The sequence below is a fragment of the Tachysurus vachellii genome, chromosome 12, assembly GCF_030014155.1.
Source record: "Tachysurus vachellii isolate PV-2020 chromosome 12, HZAU_Pvac_v1, whole genome shotgun sequence".
In the NCBI taxonomy this organism is placed as follows: Eukaryota; Metazoa; Chordata; class Actinopteri; order Siluriformes; family Bagridae; genus Tachysurus; species Tachysurus vachellii.
Window position 1 is genome coordinate 16,802,825 of NC_083471.1, and position 23,531 is coordinate 16,826,355.

Consider the following 23,531-nt stretch of genomic DNA (forward strand, 5'->3'; position numbering starts at 1 on the left):
CATCTGGGCTCTCTGCCTCTTTCTAACCATGTTCCTGTCTCTGTTTGTTCCATGCCAAGCAGACGGCTCAGAAATTAGCCAAAAACAGGAAGAAGGTGCAGTAAATCATCATCATTTGGTGTTTTGCTATTTTTCCTCTCTCTTCTTCCTTTTTTTTTTCTTTTTATTGCTTGTGCACTTTCTGTTTCTGCCTTTCTCCTTTCTCTTGTTTGCTGTATTTCTGAATCCAGCAACAAGTTGTAACCCTTTGTGTCAGATATTTGTCTGTGAAGCGTGTTCCATTGTTTTCATTTCATGTCTGACATAAATAAACCTAAATCAATAGAGAAAGGTAGCAGAAGCTGTCTTTTTTCTTTTTTCTTTCTTTCTTTCTTTTTTTGGTGGGGAAGTTGGTATGTTTGTTTTTTGCTGGATGCAGAAAGTATGGGCTTCAGCTACATTCTTATCTTTCTGGACTTTTTCTTTCTAAGGTGATGTGCAGTGTTTGTGTTTCTTTTTCTCTAAGACGTGCCCCTGGCATTCTGACTTTTGTTATGCTGCTTGTGTATTTGTTCAGTAGTGGATGACTCTGTCACGCCTTTCATTTCTGTCTTCTCACACAAACACTAAACAAACTCTTTAATTGGAGAAAGACACTAGACACCACCATCATACTAACCCCAGCCTGCAGGGCATGATGAAGCTGCAGAGTTTCCACTGAAGGAGATTTATTGTTACACTTGATTAGACATTTCAGTCCAGCCTGGGAAATAAGCCATATTCTTTACAGAGCTGGCCAAGGTCACTGAAACAAACTTACAGCTCTCCTTCACTGCACATCTGGGCCTTGTATTAACCCTTATATTAACCTTTTCTTAACTGCCAACGTTTCTGTCTTAGTTTCAATGGCTTGTGTGTGTGTGTGTGTGTGTGTGTGTGTGTGTGTGTGTGTGTGTGTGTGTGATACAGAGAGAGAGGTGTGAGATTGATGGTCAGTGAAATTATTTCTGTGTCAGCAGGCCCCTGAGGGTGAGACACAGCCCATGACAGAGGTGGATCTCTTCATTTCCACTCAAAGAATCAAAGTACTGAATGCCGACTCTCAGGTAACTCAGTGTCTTTAAACACTACTCTTATATCCACAGACAACCAAGGTCTAATGTTTAACCACATTAATGAATTAGTAAAACAAATAAGATCTCAGCAGCTCAGGAATTGGCATAAATAGCCTTACACCACAGCGATATTGAGTACTTGAATCTGATTGGTCCAAAATTCTTATTATTGTTCTATAAAAGCAGTTTTTGCTATAGATCCAGCTATGAGGTTTACATTAATACACTTACATGAACATGTTATGAACACAGACTGATTAAAAGGTCAAGCTCAGAGGTAAAGGATGGTGAGGAAACGACAGATATAGCAGGTGTAGCATAGTAAATAACAAGAACACACTAATTTCACAACATTAAATGTATGACATGGCGTTACATCTGTGTTGGTGTGATGGTGTAGTGAATGTTTTCTTGGCACACTTTGCGCCTGTTAATACCAATCAGTCATCACTTGAACATCACAGTCTATTTGAGTATTAACCTGATCATGTGCATCTCTTCATGAACACAATTTACCATCTCCTAATAGCTGCTTCCAGCATGATGATAGACCATGTCACAAAGGATAAGTCATCTCAAACTGGCTTTATTAACATAAAGAGTTCAGTGTTTTTCAGTGGTCTTACCAGTCACCACATATGAATCTGTCAGTACATTTGTACTTGATATCTATCCCTTTTTTGTATACTGTAGGAGACCATGATGGACCACCCATTAAGGACCATTTCTTACATCGCTGACATTGGGAACATTGTGGTTCTGATGGCCAGGAGGAGAATGCCTCGCTCCGACTCTCAGGAGAATATGGAGGCGTCTGATCCAGCCCAAGATGAAAAGCGCCAGTACAAGATGATCTGTCATGTGTTTGAATCTGAAGATGTGAGTCCAGTTTTTAACGAGCCGTTAATGTGACCTTTTCCAAAGAACACTTGTGATGGATTTTTAATCGTCTGAATATCTAAAATCTGGTGGCATCAGGGACTGCGGTGTAACATCAGTAACTGTAATTTCTTTTAGATTTCATTTAGAAAAATTGACTAGTACAAATTATACTCATTTGCATGGCTTAATGATAGTCATTTGCATAAACTCTACCTGTTAACGTCCACATCTTTCATTTTATTGCTTTAAAGTTTGGCAAAAAAAACAAGCATCTTGATACAACTGGTGCACTGAAATCATTGTGCCTTTCCACCTACAGTCACATGTACCACAAGACATCATTGTGACATATATTGCAGTGACCTACAGTAACTTTAGTGGTTGGGATGTTAGAAAACAGGTCAGCTGTGGGTGCAAGCTGCCCCTGCTGAGCCCTTAAGCAAGACCTTTAACCCTGTAACTGTTTAGTTAAGTTAAATAAGATATAAGTAATATAAGTTGCCCTGGATTAGAGCATCTCCCAAATGCCATAAATGTGCGACATTTAATTCCTCAGTGACTAACTCTTCATTTATATGAATATATAAATTTGTAAAAGTAACTCTTTTAAAGGTGACAGTGCTTTTTAAATGTACTTTTATATGCTTTTTAAATGATGACAAATTTGTAAAAGTAACTCTTTTTAAAGGTGACTGTGCTTTACCATTGGATTGCACATTAAAGAAAGTATCTGGAAATGCTTTTTATTGTATCGGTGTAGGATTAAAAGTCTGATAAAAGTTTCATCCCAAGGCTGATGCTGTTCACTGTCAGTGAATGTACAATGAGAGATATTCTTCATTGTTATAATTGTATTTTTCACTTACTCTCTCCCTTTTCTCCTTGTCCACAGGCCCAACTCATAGCACAGTCCATTGGCCAGGCTTTCAGTGTAGCATATCAGGAATTCCTGCGTGCCAATGGTATCAACCCTGAGGACCTAAGCCAGAAAGAGTACAGTGACCTCCTTAACACACAGGACATGTACAATGATGACCTCATACACTTCTCCAAGTCCGAGAACTGTAAAGACGTAAGCAAACAATGCTGTTTGTTTGCAGGACAAAAGTTACTGAGTGACGTTATTGAGCTGTAGTGAAGGCATTAAGCTTATACTGAGTGAATATGTGTGTATGTGTTGCTCAGGTTTACATAGAGAAGCAGAAAGGAGAGATCCTAGGAGTGGTGATTGTTGAGTCAGGCTGGGGCTCCATTCTTCCTACAGTCATCATTGCTAACATGATGCATGCTGGGCCAGCAGAAAAATCTGGAAGACTGAATATTGGAGACCAGATCATGTCTATCAATGGCACCAGTCTGGTTGGACTTCCTCTCTCCACCTGCCAGAGCATCATCAAGGTGCACAGCTTTGCAATTAGAAATTTAGGAATCTATATTAATGTCCTATATCTTTCTGTAGTTATTTTATATCAGTTTCAGATGCTGCACTAAGCCTTGAGTACTGATTGAAGCAATCATGTGAAAGTGTGGCCTTATTCTCTCAGGGGCTGAAGAACCAGTCCAGGATCAAGCTGAACATTGTGCGTTGCCCACCAGTCACCACTGTGCTCATCAGAAGGCCAGACCTGAGATACCAGTTAGGATTCAGTGTGCAGAATGGCATTGTGGGTATTTTTCTTAAAGAAATACTTCTGTATTTTCCAACCTAATACTGTATGTGTTTTCTGTATTTATTCTGTTGCGGTTATAGTGTATGCCCCATTACTGTAGACTATTTCTGTGAAAAAGTGAAAAGTTAAATCCCTCTTCATGTTATTTGTAAGTAAAACCTGCATACAAATGTGTACAGTTACCCGCGCTCAGAGTTAATACAGAAACACCACAGCTTTGGTCTAAATGCAAACAGATAGAACAAAACCTCCTGGATAGATTTAGTAACTGAAGGTACTTTATACTCTGCTGGACTTTTTGTTCCAGTGCTGAGTAAAACTCAGTAAGAAAAGCTTCTCTCATATCAGTCTCATCCCAAGACTTTTGTTATGATATGAACACTTGTAGTTTTAAATGTTTTACATGTTTCTTGATAGAATTCAACAAGTGCCTTTAAAGTGACGTTGTAACAGTGGTTTGAAATCAGAGAGGATTCAGTGACATTAAGTTGTACAGTTTTTCACATTGTTATATTGTAATATTTGTAGTTTGTGTTATTTAGTTGTATGGTTTAAAATGTGTTGCCAGATTTCAGCATCTAGCAAACAAATTGCTAAGACAAGCCAAGTCGATTATAAAGGTCCTAATGAGGCAAGAAAGAGCAAAACAGGAAGTAGAATAATAGTGACAGGCTAATGACTTACACTAATTGCAACATGGCTACACATAAGCTATAACAACACATGATGCTTATAGGTTAAGCAAGAGATTAAACTAACAACAGAACAGGAAGAACAAACAAGAGTAAACATCAACTTGGAAAATTGCATTGCTTCATAAACTGAGTCACTAAATTGGGGTAAATACACACAGTCTTGTGGAACAAATGAAACAAGATGCAGGTGTTGGTAACCAGGGAGGAGTGTAGGGAACGGGCTGCCAGAAAAAGGAGGGTTTTTATTGTTGTAGTTGTTGCTTAGGTTTTGTTTTTTCGTTCGGTTTTCTTCACTTTATCAGAAATGTGTTGACTTAACGCTTCTTGCAGCAGATGTACAGATACTGATGTTCAGAGTTAAGGTTGGAAGTTGGTTGAGTATTGCTTTAATGTTGCTGTCAGCATGTTAATGCGGTCTGTCTTCTAGATTTGCAGCCTTATGAGAGGAGGGATAGCTGAACGAGGTGGCGTTCGTGTTGGTCACCGCATTATTGAAATCAACGGACAGAGCGTAGTGGCGACTCCTCATGAAAAGATTGTACACATTCTGTCCAATGCAGTTGGTGAGGTAAGGCTGTGTCAGATGTTATGTTACACTTTAACACACAAGTTTGTGTACAATCAAATTAAAATAATAGTGGAATAGTGCTGTGTGTCCTGTACATCCTGCACTATTCCAGTGTATAATGTCTTGGGTTTTGTCTCTGAACAGATTCACATGAAGACTATGCCCGCTGCCATGTACCGCTTGTTAACAGCCCAGGAGCAGCCAGTTTACATCTAAAAGCCACAACAATACCCTCAACCTCCTGAGCTCACCTTACCTCACCTCACCTCACTTCACCTCACCTCACCCTAATCTTTATCCTGTGGACTGATGATTGCGTGAGTGTATCCATGTCCACTATTTATCCACAATGTTTCACTTTCTCCCTACTGCCTGTCACATTCCTGTCAGCACAAGGCTTTCAGCCTGTAAAACCTCTAGTTCTGCACACGTCTCCCTATCAAGGTGGAAGATCCTGACTCAGACCGCTCAGTGACAACATTCCCAAACCTCCACTGATTAGAATTCATATTTACACTCTATAAAATTCTGATAAACGTTTCACACTGTTTAGAAATCCAGTGAGTTTGATGTTATTTATGGAAACTTGTTATTTTTTTTTCCCTCATGTGATTTAATTGAACCTGGCAACCATCAAACATTCCAGCTTTATTTTCTTCCATTCAAGTTATAAACCTGCAGCTGTTAGCCGTTAGATCGTGGAGAAGCGGACTAAACATTTCTGAGGATCTGCAGGCTTTAAGTGCGCATTCCTCCGAGTAACGGCAAATTAGAATAAACAGAACCGTGTGCTTTGTGGTCACACACACAGAAGGGGTTCTCAGACATTTCGTCAAAGACCCCTTTACCTAAAATCCACAGACATTCTCAGTACACATTTCTTTTACAAACTAACAAATAACCTAGCGACAATATTCCAAACCTGTACAATAAATTGTCATTTCGATTCCAGTTGCTATCATAAAGTTGATAATGGTGGGTTTGCACAATGTGGCCTTAAAATAGTGATGCCATACAAAAACAACTTAGAGTTGATCAAATCATAATGCAGCACAGAGAAACAAAAGATGAACTTCTTTAGCGGTGAGATGTGAAGACCATTTAGTCAGAATTTAATTAGAATTAGGATTTAGTCTGGGAATAAAAATGTGAAAATGATATACGAGTTTCAGAATGATGGTGACCAGAGTTTTGTCTGGATTTCTCTTTAACTAATTTTGTGACATTTCATGGTGACTGAATAATTTTTTTTTTTTTTCCTAGTGTAAAGAAAGCATTTTCTTTTTTTTTCTTCCTTTTTTTCTCAAATTTTTCTTATTGATCCTTTATGTTTGAATATAATTCTGTTTGTATGTGTACTAAGTATTTAATTTTGTTTGGAAATATATTTATACTTGAACAATAATATTTGAAGAAATATGTTTATAAAGGGTTATATAAGTCATAAACTGGCCTGTCTTTTAAGAGTATGATTTTATTTTAGTTTGAAGTTAAAATCAAATGATGTCTATTCGGCTTTTTAATTCTTCACCATTTGACGTTTTGATTCCTCGCGTTAGTGGTTGGTCAGAAGCTCTTCAGTGTTCTGCCCTTATAAATGTGAGAGACTGCAAGTTCTCCTAAGACTTAAAAGCTTTTAGTGCACATTTAGTATCTTTCACTGCCCTGGCTGATCTCCACTAAGTCACAAATTTTACAATACAACTGATACTGTGATAGAAATGATGTTGTGAAATGCTTGGTACCGGTGAATCAGTAATACCGCAGGTATAGGTGCGTATTTGAAGCATTGTGATGTTAATAGTACCATGGATTAAAGTCTACATTCACAATCACAGGCCACATTAATGCTGCAGTACGTCCGTGTCATATACCCAAACGTGGCTTGTGTGCACACACACGCACACACACGCGCACTGCTTTGTGTCTCATCTCTGAACATCCTTGCCTTACAACTGCTGTAATTTCCATGGACGCACAAGCAGGACGGTTTCACGGTACTTTTCTTAAGCATGGTCTATCATGTCCTTGGTATGCATTCATGCTAGTAGTGGGTGTGATGTGTGATGACAAATTACTCCATGGAAAAAGAAAAAAAAAAACACAAAAAAAACAAAAACCAGCTACATAACTGCATATAAATATATATTTATATACGCACATACATTTCAGTATACACATCCAGTGATTGTGTATATACAGTATGTACATTTAAGATTTGCAAAGCAGCAGGCAAGAAAGAAAGAGAGACTCGTGTAGTACTCTTTTCTATACGCTCTTTATCTCGGTGCCGGAGGATTTCTGCAGTTTCTGGGGCACGACGACGACAAACACACTGAAATTGTCATCCACGTTAGGTCAGCATGACTACATTAAGCTGAAGTGTGACATTTAATCCAGCTCCAGTGAACAGGTTCATTTTTTGCAAATTCAAACTGTACTTCAGTTCTGATTCATTTATTAAAATATAAATGTCATTACTGCAGTTCTGTGTATACAAACAAGGCCACATATATGCAAGCTTTAATGATGTTGTTGGCTTTTGGATGGGTTTACATGAGAGAATATATCAAAAATCATTGTATGCACAGCTTTATGGTCTCTGGTGAAGCACAGTCAACAAAAAAAATCCCCCCCCCCCCCCCAAAAAAAAAAAAAAAAAAAAAAAAACACTGAACACACAGATGTGAAGTACGCAATGGTGTCAGTGCTGCGAGAGTAAACACAGGGCCTCGTGTTGTTGTTATAATTAGGAGATAAAGACGATAAAGATAAAGAGTAGATGGTGGGTTTGACTAGTGTTTCTTATGCACTCGCTCTGAATGTATTTAAACTTATATCTATGTTTGTCTATATGGTAAAGAAATAGGGAAAAAATACCACTTTCTGTAAAGCAATGGCAATGTTTATTTATTTGCGAGCTTTTTCTGTGATGAATCATTGAGCCACATTCCTGCACCATAGCAGGAATGTTTGTAACAGTATTTACGACAATAAATGACTTAATGAGAAAATCTATACACACACTTCCTGTGTTTTTTTTTTTTTGTTGTTGTTTTAATCCCACAGAAAGGAGCAGGAAGAGCATCTTTCCATCTTTCCACAGGTCCAACAACAACACTACAGAAACACAACTGCACATGTCCTCAAAGGTCTATTTAGCCCTTGTAGTTTCTGTTACATGTTGTAAAACTGAAGGGCACAGACAGACAAAATCAGCGAGAGATCCAGGAAGTAATCTTAATACTTATCCCCTCATTTAGGCTTGTTTGGTTGTAATACATGTGCACATTTACCTTGAATTCAGGAACTCAAGTGAGATACTGTATAAGGACATGACTCAAAGGCAGGTGACTAAATCCATAAAATAATTAGAACTTATAATTTGCAGTTACATTATAGGGAATTTTTGGATTCCAAGTCCTTTGTGTTGATAGTTATAAGCTTTATAACTATAAACATCTTGTTTAAAAAGACAGATTTGTGTCTAGCTGAGCTTCAGTTCACTGGGTTTCAGTAAAGAAACCTTGGACTAAATTAACTGGTGTCTGTTTACGTTTGATATAAAACATTAAAAAAATCTTCATAAATAAAATAGACTATGTAAATTATTCCCTAAAGTCAGCCTAAGTCTAAGTCATAAGATTTATCTGCTATCTTGATTTTGTTGTAAATGTGTCTGTTTAATAAGGGTTTAAGGGAAGCAGTGTATCATCACTGCTGTAATATCCAATACTAAAGGCTCTGGTGTGGTTTAGTGCAGTGCAGAATTAAGAACTGTGCCAATGATTTATTTAAAACAAAGAAAACTCACACTTATCAGTATTAGAATGCTACAAACACACACTTTCTTGTAAAAAAAAGAAAAAAGAAAAAAAAAAAAAAAGCACAATTTCTATGTCTGCTTTTTTGTTGCTTTGTGTCATTCCTCGTCTAGAGCACACACGGAACAGCTTTCAGCTTTTAGATAACGGTTTCTCGTGAGACACCTATCAGGCTGTGCGGTCGCTCCTGGGCCAGCCGGCGGGATCCAGTCCGAAAACCCGTCCTGGAGTTTGCCCGAGAGCTCTGTCTGCTTTGCCCACTGACCTGCAGCTCTGCCCAGGTGAAGGTGCTGAGGTCTCCACAGCTGCGCAGGTGAAGGAGCCCCGGACGCTTTCGCAGAGGCAGCGTGTTAGACGTGCAGTCTGGCTGCGTCTGTCTGGCACATGACGTCTGCCCCTGCCCCTGCCCCTGCCCCTGTCCTCTCTCTGACACGCTCATCACCTGCAGAATAACAGCCAAATTCATGACCTGCTCAATAGAACCAATTATTATACTGTTTTTAGTACAATATCTGCTTTTATATCTGTATTACAAATCTCTTTTACCTTAATATATATCTCTAATAACTCAAATCCATGATCCACTCCTGTTATTAAACAATAGATTATTATTTAAATGGTCACTCCAAAAACGGTATTTATTTTGAATTAAAAATTCGAGTTGAGGTTTGAGTGATTAAGTTGAGTTATTGGTGTTTGTAGATTAAACCTATTTCAATTCATGTGACCAGTCAGACAAAATAATTTGTGATAAAATGATTCTCAGAGATGGGTCTGTAAAGAATAGAGTACACAATACAATTGTATGTTAGAGCTATGATGGTTTAATACATGTAGAATGTTGTGTGTGACCTGCTGGATTAAGGTGGCACAGCGCACAGCCTCTTCCATGTGTTCCTGATCAGAGCGCAGTACGCTCTTAATGCTGTTGATCAGCTCCTCCACCTCTGGCGTCAGGCTACAAGGCGACTGCTGCTGCAGAAAACGTGCCACTAGGAGCTTGGTGTCTCTGTAGCTTTGGTAGTCCACCATAGAGGAGGGGCGTGGTCTGCGATTGCCCCTCCCCCGCCGCAGAGTGACGACCGGATGCTCTGTCTCAGGCCCTGACACCACCGCTGACCCGGGACCTACGTCTGTCTGTGTGGCTGCTTCACAGCTCATTACTGCTGGGGGAAAGGAGGAATGAACCACATGCAGAAATTCCAGCTATCATGAATTCTAGTCGCATTTCTTAAAAGTTTTCTCTTCTTTTTTCAGTACAGTGAAATGTTTCGTTTCTGTACAAGGCTAATTATTTACCTTACTGATCTGGATAAAGATCAGGTTTTAAAAAACAATCCTGGAGTTACTTCGACAAAGTCTTAATGCAAAGGACGAATAGTAACAAGGGTAAGAATGTATTCTGTAGGTTCTTTTTTTTTTGTAATTTCTAGGTGTGTCTATGATGAGGGTCAAAACCTCTGCAAATTGATCCATACCTCAGAGGTTTGAGTGCACAGACAGCTCAGAGTTCCTGAAAGTGGCAGCTCTATATTTAAAATATGTCTAATGAAGTTGCTGACAGATACGGAGGGGGCACCTGATATATAGTGAGTGCTTTTAGTGTGGGTGTGTGAGAGAGAAGAGAAAAAGAGAGAGGAGAGAGAGGGGGTGGGGGGAGGGGGGATGGTTGGTCAGGATCTGACACACACACTAAAGATAACCCCAAATGAAAATAGGTCATAATCTGCTTTGCCAACAAACCTGTTGCCCTTCAGGTTGTGTGTTCATAAATGTAACTCATTAGTAAGCGTTCAGGTTTCAGCCAAGGATCTCAACTTTCTCCAGAAAGACTGACGGAAAATAGAAACTATACATCACACAACACACCCTAATGTTGCCCATGTACCTTTAGCAGTGAGGTCCAGGAGAACAGGGTCACTGTTGGATCTGCGGTGTCGTTGTCTACAAGGCTTTCTGCTGCTTGGGGTTGTGATGGACTGTGAGGGCGGTGAGGAACCCAGCATGGCTGTCTGCATGCAGCTGTCTGAGTGACAACAAGCACCATGTCTTATTAATAAAAGCACGTTCATTCAAAACAGAGGTGTCCAATCTTATCTACAAAGGGCCGGTGTGGGTGCAGGTTTTCATTCCAACCAAGCAGAAGCCGGATAGGATTGGACACCGCTGACATAGTGGATGATATATGTACTGTATATATAAATCCTTTACATGGTACAACTTTGGCTACTCTATCTTTTATTATACTATATTTATCTCAACCACATATAAAGTTAAAGCATTTTAAAATCTCCCAAAAGTGAACATTTTGAAATCTGGTGTCACATAACAATAGAACATGATCGTTAATTTTGTGAGGAAATCGCCAGTAAGGTTTTAGACATCTTTAGGCAGACTCACGGTGTGTACTGACTCCATGATTTTTACAAAAACCCTATCCCATATTAGAAAGTTGATAAAAACATCAAAAATATGTTTGTTTTGTTTTTTTTTTGTCAAAGAATCTGGAATACCTTCATGCTGCTTGATGGACTTCTGACACAGTTGTACTCACATACATCTGTACTTTCAAAGAACAACCCAAATCTCAGCTTCAGTAATCAGTAAAGATGTGATTTCTGTGAATTTGATCTCCTGGGAATTTCAGACATAACAGTCTCTTGAGTTTGCACAGAAAAAAACATTGAAAAAAAAAAAAAAACACTAAACAAAAACTTGTTGATAAGAGAGACTAGATGAAAATACCAGATTTGTTCAAGCTGCCAGGGAGGATATTGTATAATTCATAATTTAAATAATCACTCCTTACAGCTGTGGTGAACAGAAAAGTATTTCAGCAAGCACAAAACATCACACCTTGATGGAGATGAGCTACAACCTTGTCTTTAACTGTTCAGTTTTGATCAGTCTGTGCTTATGATAGATTCAGATTTGTGTTCTTGGCTGCCTGGACTGAAACATAATTTGGTCTTCAACTGTTCTAGCTCATCATGTTTTGATGTGTTGTGAGTTCTGTGATGCTTTTTTGCTCACAGCAGTTTAAAAGAGTGATTATTTGAGATACTATAGGCTTCCTATCAGCTCTGCTCAGTCTGATCATTCTTCTCTGATCTCATGTGAGAAAAGACCCAGAATTTAGTAGTTTCAGAAATACTCAAATCAGCCCATCTGGTACCAGCAACCATGCCGTGGTCACAGAGATCACACTTTTTCACCCAATTCTAATGTTTGATGTGAATATTAACTGAAGCTCTTGACCTGTATCTGCACGGCTTTATGCACTGTGCCACTGCTACATGATTGGCTGATTAAATAAATGCATAAATGACCAGAAGTGTTCATATTAATGTGGATGGTGAGTGTACTTTGTACTGTAAGGCTACACAGAATACGGTTGTATGAGAGTAACGATTTATGAGTGGAGATAGGAAGCTGATACTTGTGACATAAAGAACCTATGACATGAATGTTAGCTTATAGCACCAGCTTAATTCGAGAGCAGAGGAGCCATGATGTTATAATAAGCAATCTTTGCCCAAGAGCACTATTACATCAACAGAGTTACATGATAACATTACACCCCAATCCTCAAAAGTAGACTTTTTAACTATGTGGTTTAATTAAACCCTAACACCAACTGTTGTTAGAACGACTAGTCACCATAACTCGAGTAAGAACAAGCTTATACTTACAAAGCATATGTTATGATATGATCAGATCAATCAATTCAATTAAAAACAAAATGCACTTTAATAGTTACACCTGTACAGTTGATCATTTATTGTAATGAGTCTGTCTGTATTTCTGTCCTGTTTCTGTCTGCTGTCTTTCCCTGTGGCTAATTGTTTGCTCCGCCCACTCTTTGGTTTCCATGGACATTAATTGTACTCCTTCTCTCCTTCAGGTGTGTTGTCTTTGTCTCTAATTAGTTCTGCTCTGTGATTGGTTCTTATCTGTTATTTATACCCTGTTTGTTCACTTCCCTGTTGTTGGTCGTTATAGCATTGTGCTTGTATGTATGTTGTGGATGTTCTGGTCTCCTGTCTGCTCTGTATTCTGTTCTGGTTTGTCTGCCCTGTATTCTGCTCTGGTTTGTCTGCTCTGTATTATGCTCTGGTTTGTCTGCTTGTTTGTATTGCCTGTTTCTTGTTTTGGTTCAGTAAAGTCTAAAAACTGCATTTGGATCCTCACTCGCCTTTGTCCAACATCGTAACAGAACGACCAACCACATGGATCCAGCAGAGATTTTGTTCCGTTTATGTCAGGGGGATTCCCCACTGGAGGAATATGTAGAGGTGTTCCTGTACTTGTCCAATCAGGTGGATTTTGGGGAGAGGGCCCTCAAGGACCTGTTCCGGCATGGTTTGGAGGACTGGCTGCGCTACCTAGTGCCATTGGGCCGAGAGGTGGGGCCTTTCACGGACCGGGCCAACGTAGCGTTGCTCCTGGGCGGGTCCTCCCTAACCGTGCACAGGACAGAGTCGGTCACCGGCCCTAAATATTTTTTGGGGGGGGGCAGTAGGCATCGGGGTCCGTGGGCTGCGGAGCCAGGCCAGCCACGGACGCCCGAGGCCCCTACGGTACCTCGGCCCGACCCAGGCCTGTGTACGCCGGTGACCGAACCCGTCCACATGGGTGCCAGACCGGAAAGCTCGGGCGACCGGCATCCCTACGACACCGGCTGGAGCACCTAAGGCACCTGAAGTGCCCGAACCTGCTGAAGTGCCCGAACCTGCTGAAGTGCCCGAACCTGCTGAAGTGCCCGAACCTGCTGAAGCGCCCGAACCCGCTGAGACACCGGATCCGGCCGGGCCGACCGGGTCGGCGGAACCGACCGGGTCAACAGAACCAGCCGGACCGATCAGGTCGACGGAACCGACCGGGTCAACCGAGCCAGCCGGACCAACCGGGTCAACAGAACCAGCCGGGCCAACCAGGTCGACAGAAACAGGACAGAAACACAGACAGACTCATTTATACACACAATGCATTAAATCATGCAGATACATATCAAGAGCACATCAACATATGGAAAAAATGTGATCTCTGTCTGACTAACTGTGGCACAGTGTGTGTGTGTGTGTGTGTATATGTGTGTGTATATATGTATATATGTGTGTGTGTGTGTGTGTGTGTGTGTGTGTGTATGTGTGTATATATATATATATATATATATATATATATATATAATTAGTATGACCCTTCAGAGATATGGCTCAAGCCCCCAGCAGATGCCTGAAACCGCAGATAGTGAACACTCTACTCTGTACGTGTTGTGTTTCAGCAGTTAAACGGAGAATTTTCACCTTCTTTTCTCACTTAAAGAAAGTATTTTACAAGGACCATTATTAAGCAAAACACGGGGTTACCTGAACACAAGCATTGCAATACCATGACATATGAGCTGATAACCGAGACAGTCTAAAAGTGACTAAACACATGAGATTTCATCATGTTCCTCAGAACTGTGTGCGATTTAAATTCTGTATACTGTTTATTGTATTTCTGGAATTTATTTAGACCATGGTAATGGTAGATTTTTTTAAAATATTTAAAACAATGAAGAAAATATTCAATATCTTGTATCTAATATTTATATCTTGTATCTTGGCACTATTTCTATCTCTCTAATTAAATGTAAGAAAATGTGTGACATTCAGCATGTTAACTGCTTTGTAAAAAAAAAAAAGGTCAGATTTCCATCATATCTAATCTGTTTTATAAAACTGTGTGTTCAGATGTGTGTTCAGTCAGCGCTCTGAAGGATTTACTCTTAAATGAACTCGAATGCACACATTCTTTAAAGCAAAAGGGGGACAAACCAAATCCTGAGTAACTCTGAAATTCATGTAAATACTTAAATATTTCTATTGTCGAATAATCAAAATTTTTAATGAAAATTCTTCAATAGCATTCAATAAGAAAAGAATGCACATTAGAAGCACTGACACAGTTTGACAGCTATGTTCACAGATTGAATATATCTGATTCACTATGCCATGTCCTGCTACGTGACTGTCACTGAGTAGTGAGGAAATGTGCAAGGATTTATCCTTTAATGCTTTAAAGACACCGACAGCATATGGTGCCGTCATGGGTGTTGCTTACCATCGCCTGGTGTATCTGTTTCAGAGCAGTGTGGCACCCCCTCACTCTGATCTGTCACTTGAACCTCAGGGTCCGGCACCTAAATATACATAGAGGGTCAGTATGAAGGCTTGACTAATCCTGCCAACATAAACTACACCACCTTCTGCTTAGGAAGTGCTGATACCAATGGGAAGTCAGAAGTAATCATAAAAGAAAAACTGCATATAGCCTGCCTTATAACTGTAACAAACATACTAGGCATGAAATTATTGTGAGTGGTTAAGATTTTAGACTACAGATCTTAAGGTTATGAGATCAAATCACAGGACAACCAAGCTACGTAACCCTCAAATGCTTTGTTGTATGACTTAGATTAAGTTGATCTGGATAAGAACATCTACAAAAATGGCATGAATGTAAATGTTTACCTGTGAAGGCTCAGCCTGCCTTGCTGCCACAGCTTCATAGGGTGGAGGAGGGTCAAGGGGACAGAAAACCTCTACACCTTTAATCCTTGCCCCGTATATGTGAGGCAGCGGGATCACACTGTCACCAAACATCCTGGAGGTACAGACAGAATGGGGAATGGGGTTTCTGAAAACCTCTGGCAGCAGCTGCAATCAGCATTTCCTGGTGTTCATCGCCAGGTTTTACATCTGCCTTGCAAAACTGGTCCATCTCACGCATTGCAGCATTTACTAGGTTTTCTCGAGCTGTTCCACAGCTTGGAACATTTTAGGAGGATTTTCTTAGTTTTTTTGATGGAGAAGCTGCCCATACTGTGTGTATGTGTTTGTGGTGGGAGGTGTGTGTGTGTGTGTGTGTGTGTGTGTGTGTGTGGTGGGAGGAGGGTATGGGATCAATTCTACTGATCTGCATGAATGCATTTAACAGTTATGCAACAATTACTAACTCTAGATTCTTTCAGTAATTAATGTGTACAGTTAAGTGCTAATGGTTGAATACCCTCAGGATAAATTTCATTTATACTAAGAAACTTTCCTTCATAGTTTCTGCATTATAACAAAAGAAACCAAATATAGCTTAATAAGATATTAGTAGTTTTTTAGTAAATGAGATTTCAAATAGAGCCACTTGTTTTCTTTTTTAACCCAAAAAACTTTTCCACTTAATCGTGCTTCATCTTAGAAATAAAGAAAATTATTGTTTAGATTCAATCCTGCATCTATTCCTGCTTCAAGAAGATCATTTGCATTGTATTGCATTTAGGCCTGGGGGCTGTATGGGCTTGTAGATGTGTCAGGCAAAAATAATAATGTCTCAACTGTAATTCTAGTCCTACAAAAGCTACAAAATACATGTGGCAGCCTGGGAAAACCCTTTACATCTTATAAAACCTTTAGGCAAACTTTTTTTGTAGTTGTTTTATTTTGAGTATTTTATTGGCAGAGACAAACCTGATATTTTGTTATTTGTGTGTTCAGTCACAGAATTCAGTCACAGTAACAGGTTTTTCCTGACAACCTCACATTGCCACATATCTCATTGGATATTATCAGACGTCTGAGCACATACTGTGTTTATCATATACCTGTGATTTTTGTTTAACATATAATAATACATTTTATCTGCTAATTACAATCAGTAATTTAAGGAGCCCAAATCTGGGAACCTTTTTATGACCTCAAAGCTTCATCCAAATCAACTTGGCCTAAAAGCATTCAAGATAAATTAGGGAGTGAGTTCCTTCTGGTCTGTTACCTGCGAGCCAGCCGTGGTGTGTATGTGTAGAAGGTGGAAAAGTAGGAAGGAGGTGGTGCGGGTGGAACAAAGTCATCAGGATCAGGAACATGTGGCTGCTCTTCTTCCTCTGCAATGTTTCGTGGCTCTTCCTGGCAGGGAAACACATTGTCATAGATGGCAGCACTTTCTTAAGAGGCCCGAGTTATCAAATGCATGTGAACAATAGTCAAAATGCCTGATGCATACAAGGTAACATTAATTTAGCTGTATGGACTCTTACCATACAGGGCCGTCTTGTGGAGAAGATCTGCAGGTATCTGAGTGCAGCTGCAATCAGACACACTACGGTGGTCAGCGCATTCAATGCACACAGCGCAAACAGAACTTTCTGGAATAAAGAATATACATCACATAACACATTAAATTTATAAATATCAGTAACACACTGTTACTAATGAGGAACAGCACAGTAATATATCTTTACTAATTACTGAGCCCAGACCTTCAGCAGCACTCTCATCGATGCACATGAGTTTCCTGCATAAATCTTTATCACCTCCTCATCTTGACACTTGCTGGGGTTGTCAGCACAGCAGTTACAGATACCACTATTCCCATCCTGCAATACATGTGACATTCACACACACATCATTAATGTGTCATTTCTAATCAGGGTATAACCTGTCAATGTTATTAAAATCTTTCAATGTAATAATTGAATTAGATTTTTGTCAGAATAAACAACATTTATTCATTCATCTGCTGTCCTCGAATCACTGGGTGCGAGGGTAACTTGACTGGGATGCCAGTCCATTATGCCCAGGATAAAATGACTTAACTCATCCTTTAGGACCTTCACAGCAACAGGATCTTAACCCAAGTGAACAACCTTGGGAAATCTTTCGGAAGAAGTTGACAAGTTGTTCTGGTGCTGTTTAATAGTTGTATAATAAATGTTTTCCTTTGTCACTCTTCTGTAGGTATAAATACAGCATAAAGGCCTGTTTGACAAGATTTACACTTAAATCAAATATTGATGCAATGTCATGAGTACATACTAAACCTTATAAACATAAAAGAAATATATTGAAATATATACACCAATCAGACATAACCTGTGAAGGCTAGACAACTGGGTAATTGTTGAAAAAGTTGGCTTTCAAAGCTGGCTATGAAAAAAGGTGTGACAACACACAGTTCATCGCAGTGTGATGTTCTGGGCAATGTTCTGCTGGCAAACCTTAAGTCCTGGCGTTCATGTGGATGTTATTTTGAGGCATCCCACCTACCTAAACTTTGTTATAGACCAAATGCTTCATGGCAACCACAGTATTCCATAATGGTAGTGGCAAAAATGGTTCAGGAATGGTTTGGGACAAATATGACTTGACATGAGTTCAAGGTGTTGTCTTGGCCTCCATATTCCCCAGATCTCAACCTGTTTGAGTGTGCTGGACAATTAAGTTGAAACCATCGAGGCCTCATCTCACAACAAGGGTCTGCTGCTAATGTCTCGGTACAGGATACCACACACAACTTCAGAGGTCTTGTGGAGTCCATGCCATGATGGGTCTGTTTTGGCAGCTTTTTGGGAGCATTATGCATTATGGGAGTTTAGTATATCGGTTGAATATTGAGATATTGTAGATAAAGAGAGACCTCTGACTAAAGCTGATCTTTGGGGTGTTCATCTAGTGCAGACAGCACCAACTAAGGGAGAGTGTTAAACAGAGGACAATAGAGTCTCATTGAAAAGGACACAGCAACCCAGTTAAAATTCAGACCTCAGGCACTGAAAATGTCCAAAACCCAACACATGTGCACAGAGCACCTGATTCAGAAGCAGATGGCAAGGCCAGGAGTCTTCTTTACTCGAGAGAAGGGAGGGGGTATTGCAGTAGCCCAAAGCTATAAAAGCTCAGTTTCAGGAAGAAGCAGATAGAAATTCACACTCTATTTGGGGCTTGGACTCTGTTATGGTTTTGTTATTCTACTTCATTTGCTCTGACCCATTTGAATCTCAGAAGAAATGTATAGAAGGAATGTATTACCCAAACTAGCATATTTTTTAACTTATGATTTTTTGAAATTATTATTATTATTTTTTTTATTATTATTCTGTAATATTAAGCCATAATGATTTTAACCCTCACTAAGGTTAAAGCTGCTTTTGTTCAAACTTGTCACTTATTTAGCTGTATTTTTATTTTGTACATCTAATCAGATAAAAAGGGTGGCTCAATGGTTGTGATTAAGATTTGCTGCTGCATTAGAGCATCACTAAAGGTCTCAGCTCTTACCGGCTGACAGTGGATGGTGCTGGACACCAGCTGAGCCCCCTGACAGCAGAGGATAAAGCCTGCCAGGTTCAGCAGGATACACACCATGGACAGCAACACGAACAGATTAACCTAACACACACACAGAGAGAGAGAGAGAGAGAGAGAGAGAGAGAGAGAGAGAGAGAGAGAGAGAAGGGTGGGGTGTGCGAGACATATATATCAATAATAAATACCACTAATATTATGCTTTTGTTTACACATAAAGGCAAGTCTATCTAACAAATGTCCAAATCTAACTCATTTGATCAAACCATAAATATATTTGTTTATCCACATTGGTTGTTATAGTAACAACTCAGATGTGACTTCCCTCACGTTTGACCATGTTGCTGTCGTTTCTGAGGTCGAAGCACAGGAAATCTGATCTAACTGGACAAACCTTGCCACATGTCCACAAATTGTAATTAGATTCAAAAAAATTCGATTAGGCAAATCTTTCAGGCAGGAAAACTCTTCCTGCTTATATCGTATTTGACACAATATCTGATTTAGCCTACCTGTCTAAATCTGATGAGATGTTGAACTTCTACAACATATAGTTTTTGAAATGTTTCTCTCGGTCATATAAACAAGGAAACACTACAGCAAACATTTCAGTGTTATTAAATATTACAAAATATTAAAAAGACTAACTTATCCTCCTCACTATGGTATACCCCCAAATACTCCATTTTACACCTACAGTAATATGTAAGAATGTGTTGTGTAAAAATGGCATGTTCAGTTATTTGAGCAAAATATGCATTATAATGATATATTTGTTAGGACTCTGCCCGGACTCTGGCCACGTGCATTTGTTATGTTCTTCGTCACGTGTCTGCGCCGCCCCTTGTCTCTTCCTGCCCGCTTCCACACACCTGTTCCCATTGTAATTACCTTGTCTATTTAACTGTGCCGCGTTGCCTTGTGCAGCGCGGCATCTACTGTGGTTTTGTCCTGTCTCTGGTCCGCGTCATGTTTCGTGTTTTCTGTTATTAAACCCTGTTTATTTTTGCTATCCTGCATTTGGGTCCGCTCTGTCCCGAGTTCATTACAATATTACAGTTTATTGCATTCACATGGCAAAGCAACGATAACTTTCTAATAGTAGCCCTCTAAATAGTGTTCATTTGTTCATGCCTTCCTGCTTTAAGACATGTATTAATCTAGGCATGTATTTATCTACCAGTCTATCTCTTATTTCTTATACTGCACCTGACTCTTACATTTTCTTTAATTCTGCAGATACTTCTGTAAACAAATCTGAACCTTGGTACATGATTTTCAAAATTATCTTGTTCCCTTGTCCAAATATAGTGCCCTATTTCATGGTTTTCTTAGCTTCACATTTACAAATTAGTAACTTTTGGCTGACCTGACCCTGGTTATGGTAATAAAATGTAAGGAAATAAATGTTTTTGTGGCAGCAGCTTCTGACATTTGTACATTGCCATAATAAAGAAAATATTATATCATAATACATACTGAAGATGTACATCTCATTTGCAGCAGCATATTTCACTGTCCACATACTTCACTGTTTATTTAAGAAATAAGCAAATTATATTCAAACTATCAATAACAACTAGTATATTATAAGTGTTATAAGCAAACTATTAGTACATTATTACATGTCCCATCTTCACTCAAAGCATTACAGGATGTATTCAGGCTACTTGTCATTAATAACGTTATAAAACCCTTTATGGTAAAGCTGAGAGGCTCCAGCTCAAAAGATTTCAAAATACTGACCATTCTCAAATGTTAAATCTTGTGTTTAAACATGAAATTAACCCGGATTACATGTTGGAAAGATACCAATACACACACAATCTGAAACAAACGTTAATCCTTAACAAAGAGACATGAAGAGACAATTTATACAACATGTCTAAATTAAAGAGCATTAGTCATGTAAGTGACATTAATTAGGATTTTCTATCACTGATTCTTCATTATGAGAACATTCTTAAAAGTTACAAAATAAATCTATGGCATAGTGACGCACCCAAAGTCTCAAATCTACTTAAAATTATATAAATAAAACAAATCTTTAAGATTAATTTAAATAATACACATAATTTAAGAGGAAGTACAAGGCTGATATTGGATTGGTAACTTAATCAGCACTGGTCTTATTAATATTAATATATAACTCATTTATATACAATATTAATATATAGCTTCGTTTACAGACAACAAAACGAAGCATCGCTGAGAGCAAATTGGGTTTTGTCTGTTATCACTTCCTGTTGTGCATGATGGAACAGATCAGTGTTCAGTACATTACCCTTCATTTGTTCAGAAAATATGTTTCATCCGTTTCAGAGTATTTTATTCATGTTATTTTCCGGTGTTTACATATAATATATAGAAACACAGAATATTGCACAAATAACCAATTTTATATGGAAGAACTGGTTTAATTGATGTTATCTTTTGTTAGCTGGCAGTGTTTGAAAGCAGTGTTTTTTTTTTTCTGTAAAACCGCAGAAGCACATAAACCGTTCACTTTATAAAGTTCATACTTTATTTAAGATCATAAACGTACTTAAAACACACAGTGTGAAAGACCAGTGAATGTCTAATTCTATAATGAGGATTACACTGCTTGATATCCTCCTGTGAAACCAAAAAATTAATAAAGTAGGATCTCTAGTAACCTACCAACAGGAGCATGGGTCGCTTCCATGTGGTGAGGCCGATAATCCCCGACAGGATAACCTGTGGAGATCAAAATCAGCACATTCAGCCATATTAAGCACACAGACAGATTAACTACACCATGTCTCACGTTCATTTATATTGTATTAATCTGTGTCTCAGTGGGCTAATGCTAGGAAGGGCTGTTGGACACAAACATTCTCCTAGCTTTTACATACTAGGCCGGGATTCCATCCAAATGTCTTGTTATTTATTTATTTATTTATTTATTTATTTATTTATTTGTTTTTTTTGAGCATTGACTAACACTTCCTGTTTCTGATTTTCACTCAAGTGTGTATCTGCCAAAGTAGCATTTCTCAATTTATTATAATTTTCAATAATAATATAATTATTATATATTATTATAATATATATATATAATAATAAATATATATATATTTATTATATATATATATATATTTATATATTATATAATATAAATATATATATTATATTATATAAATTATATATTTAATATAATATAATAATAATATATATATATATATATATATATATATATATATATATATATATATATATATATATATATATATATAATCAAAATAATTTTACTTTGTGGAACACCTAAACAATGTGAATATCTGGATAATCGTTTTTTAAGTTTATATTTTAAATGGTTCCTTCACTGAGAGGGTTATACAGTATAAACCTTGCGTTTGTGATTAAGTGGCCAGTGTTTCCACATGAGTTACATGTAGTACCTTAAGGAGACATTACCATAGTAGGTGTCCTTTGTTTATTGGGGTCTAGATAGGTATATATGAACATTGTTAGTGTTGTGATCAGTGGATGTTTTTGATGTGACAAATGGTGGGAGACATTTATTTATTTATTAACCAGCCCTCCATATCTACCTACAGTGTTTTGGGGACCATTCTCCAATCTACCCCTAGGAAACAGAAAAGCACGTTTTATTTGCACCACATGAGGCAACTAGTTCACGTATTTCATTTGTTTTTAAACATTTCAGTAATTCTATTCTACACTCATGTAACCGACCTGCTTTAGACCTGGATTAGATCTGGAGCTAAACCAGCACTCACCTTTACTTTACACCACACACACACACCACATTAATGAGTCACTGAACACACAGCATTTAAACCACACTGCTGTCTGTCGAATAAAAAGTAACTGCATACTGAGAAAGAAATAGGCCTGGAGCGCACTCACTGATGATCCTGCCCAAAACGGACAGGAATTGCGGACAGGAGGCGAGTTGCTGAGTGAAAGAGCTCCAAACGAGAGAGCCACCATGGAGCAGCCGAGCACCAGCTGCAGCAGACCGAGAGAGAGAAGCGGGCGCGCGGGCAGCAGCGGCGGCACCAACCGCGACTCCGATCCCCGCATCCGCCAAGGAACTGTGGCCATACAGCGGCTCCTTCGAGACGGATCGGCGAACTGAGGGGTGAGAGAAGTCCCGGTTAAACGACAACACGATCCAGGCAAAACTACCGGGAGAGACATGAGAAAAACGCAAGCAACAAAAACACGCTAAATGTATACGCTGAATAAACGCGGAGCGACGAGTGATGTTCCGTCATTTTATTTTAATTCCAGCCAAGAGTCCGCTTTCGCCTGCTTCCATATTCCTCTCGAGCTAAGCGGAGTTTGTACAGTTTAAAATAGCTACTCGCTGTGACCTGGTGCTCGGATTGCGTTTCACATTTTTGGGCACAGGAACAAGAAAGGCGGAGGAGAGGACATGGGAGGGGAGGAGAGGAGAGGACATGGGAGGGGAGGGGAGGGGATAGGAGGAGAGGGGAGGACATGGGAGGAGAGGAGAGGACAGGGGAGGGGATAAGAGGAGAGGAGGAGAGGGGAGCACATGGGAGGAGAGGAGAGGACATAGGAGGGGAGGAGAGGAGAGGACATGGGAGGAGAGGAGAGGACAGGGGAGGGGAGGGGATAAGAGGAGAGGAGGAGAGGGGAGCACATGGGAGGAGAGGAGAGGAC

General features: G+C 39.1%; 2 protein-coding genes across 5 annotated transcripts in view; one reads left to right on the forward strand and one right to left on the reverse strand.

Annotated features, from left to right (window-relative positions):
• Positions 1 to 7,971, forward strand: part of apba1a (amyloid beta (A4) precursor protein-binding, family A, member 1a) — a 52,408-nt gene extending 44,437 nt beyond the window's left edge. For 2 of the 3 annotated variants that reach the window (XM_060882910.1, XM_060882911.1), the window contains 8 exons: positions 63 to 95; positions 999 to 1,085; positions 1,788 to 1,973; positions 2,869 to 3,048; positions 3,162 to 3,374; positions 3,521 to 3,640; positions 4,769 to 4,909; positions 5,054 to 7,971. In XM_060882910.1, coding sequence (XP_060738893.1) covers positions 63 to 95; positions 999 to 1,085; positions 1,788 to 1,973; positions 2,869 to 3,048; positions 3,162 to 3,374; positions 3,521 to 3,640; positions 4,769 to 4,909; positions 5,054 to 5,125 — 1,032 coding nt within the window. In that variant the 3' untranslated portion in view covers positions 5,126 to 7,971. The remainder of the gene's footprint in view (positions 1 to 62; positions 96 to 998; positions 1,086 to 1,787; positions 1,974 to 2,868; positions 3,049 to 3,161; positions 3,375 to 3,520; positions 3,641 to 4,768; positions 4,910 to 5,053) is intronic. The other variant, XM_060882912.1, reaches the window with a different exon arrangement.
• fam189a2 (family with sequence similarity 189 member A2) lies at positions 7,902 to 23,247 on the reverse strand. 2 transcript variants are annotated; one of them, XM_060882915.1, is made up of 11 exons: positions 22,749 to 23,247; positions 21,516 to 21,572; positions 18,828 to 18,938; positions 17,030 to 17,146; positions 16,808 to 16,915; positions 16,546 to 16,676; positions 15,252 to 15,384; positions 14,842 to 14,920; positions 10,622 to 10,759; positions 9,586 to 9,896; positions 7,902 to 9,175 (listed from the first exon to the last, which is right to left on the reverse strand). In XM_060882915.1, the coding sequence occupies exons 1-11, from the start codon at positions 23,040 to 23,042 to the stop codon at positions 8,873 to 8,875; spliced, it is 1,782 nt and encodes a 593-aa protein (XP_060738898.1). In that variant the 5' UTR covers positions 23,043 to 23,247; the 3' UTR covers positions 7,902 to 8,872. The 2 variants fall into 2 exon arrangements, with proteins under 2 accessions (XP_060738898.1, XP_060738897.1); XM_060882914.1 differs by having other exon boundaries at positions 9,586 to 9,899.
• Positions 23,248 to 23,531: the final 284 nt, after the last annotated feature.

Bases quoted from the DNA above. Each gene is read 5' to 3' on its own strand.
- fam189a2 (XM_060882914.1), bottom strand. From the start codon at position 23,042: ATGTCTCTCCCGGTAGTTTTGCCTGGATCGTGTTGTCGTTTAACCGGG. The intron at 17,147-18,827 runs GTAAGAGCTGAG...CATGTATTGCAG, and splicing joins GCACCATCCACTGTCAGCCG to GATGGGAATAGTGGTATCTG. The intron at 15,385-16,545 runs GTAACAGACCAG...CTGTACCTCCAG, and splicing joins ACACCACGGCTGGCTCGCAG to GATGTTTGGTGACAGTGTGA.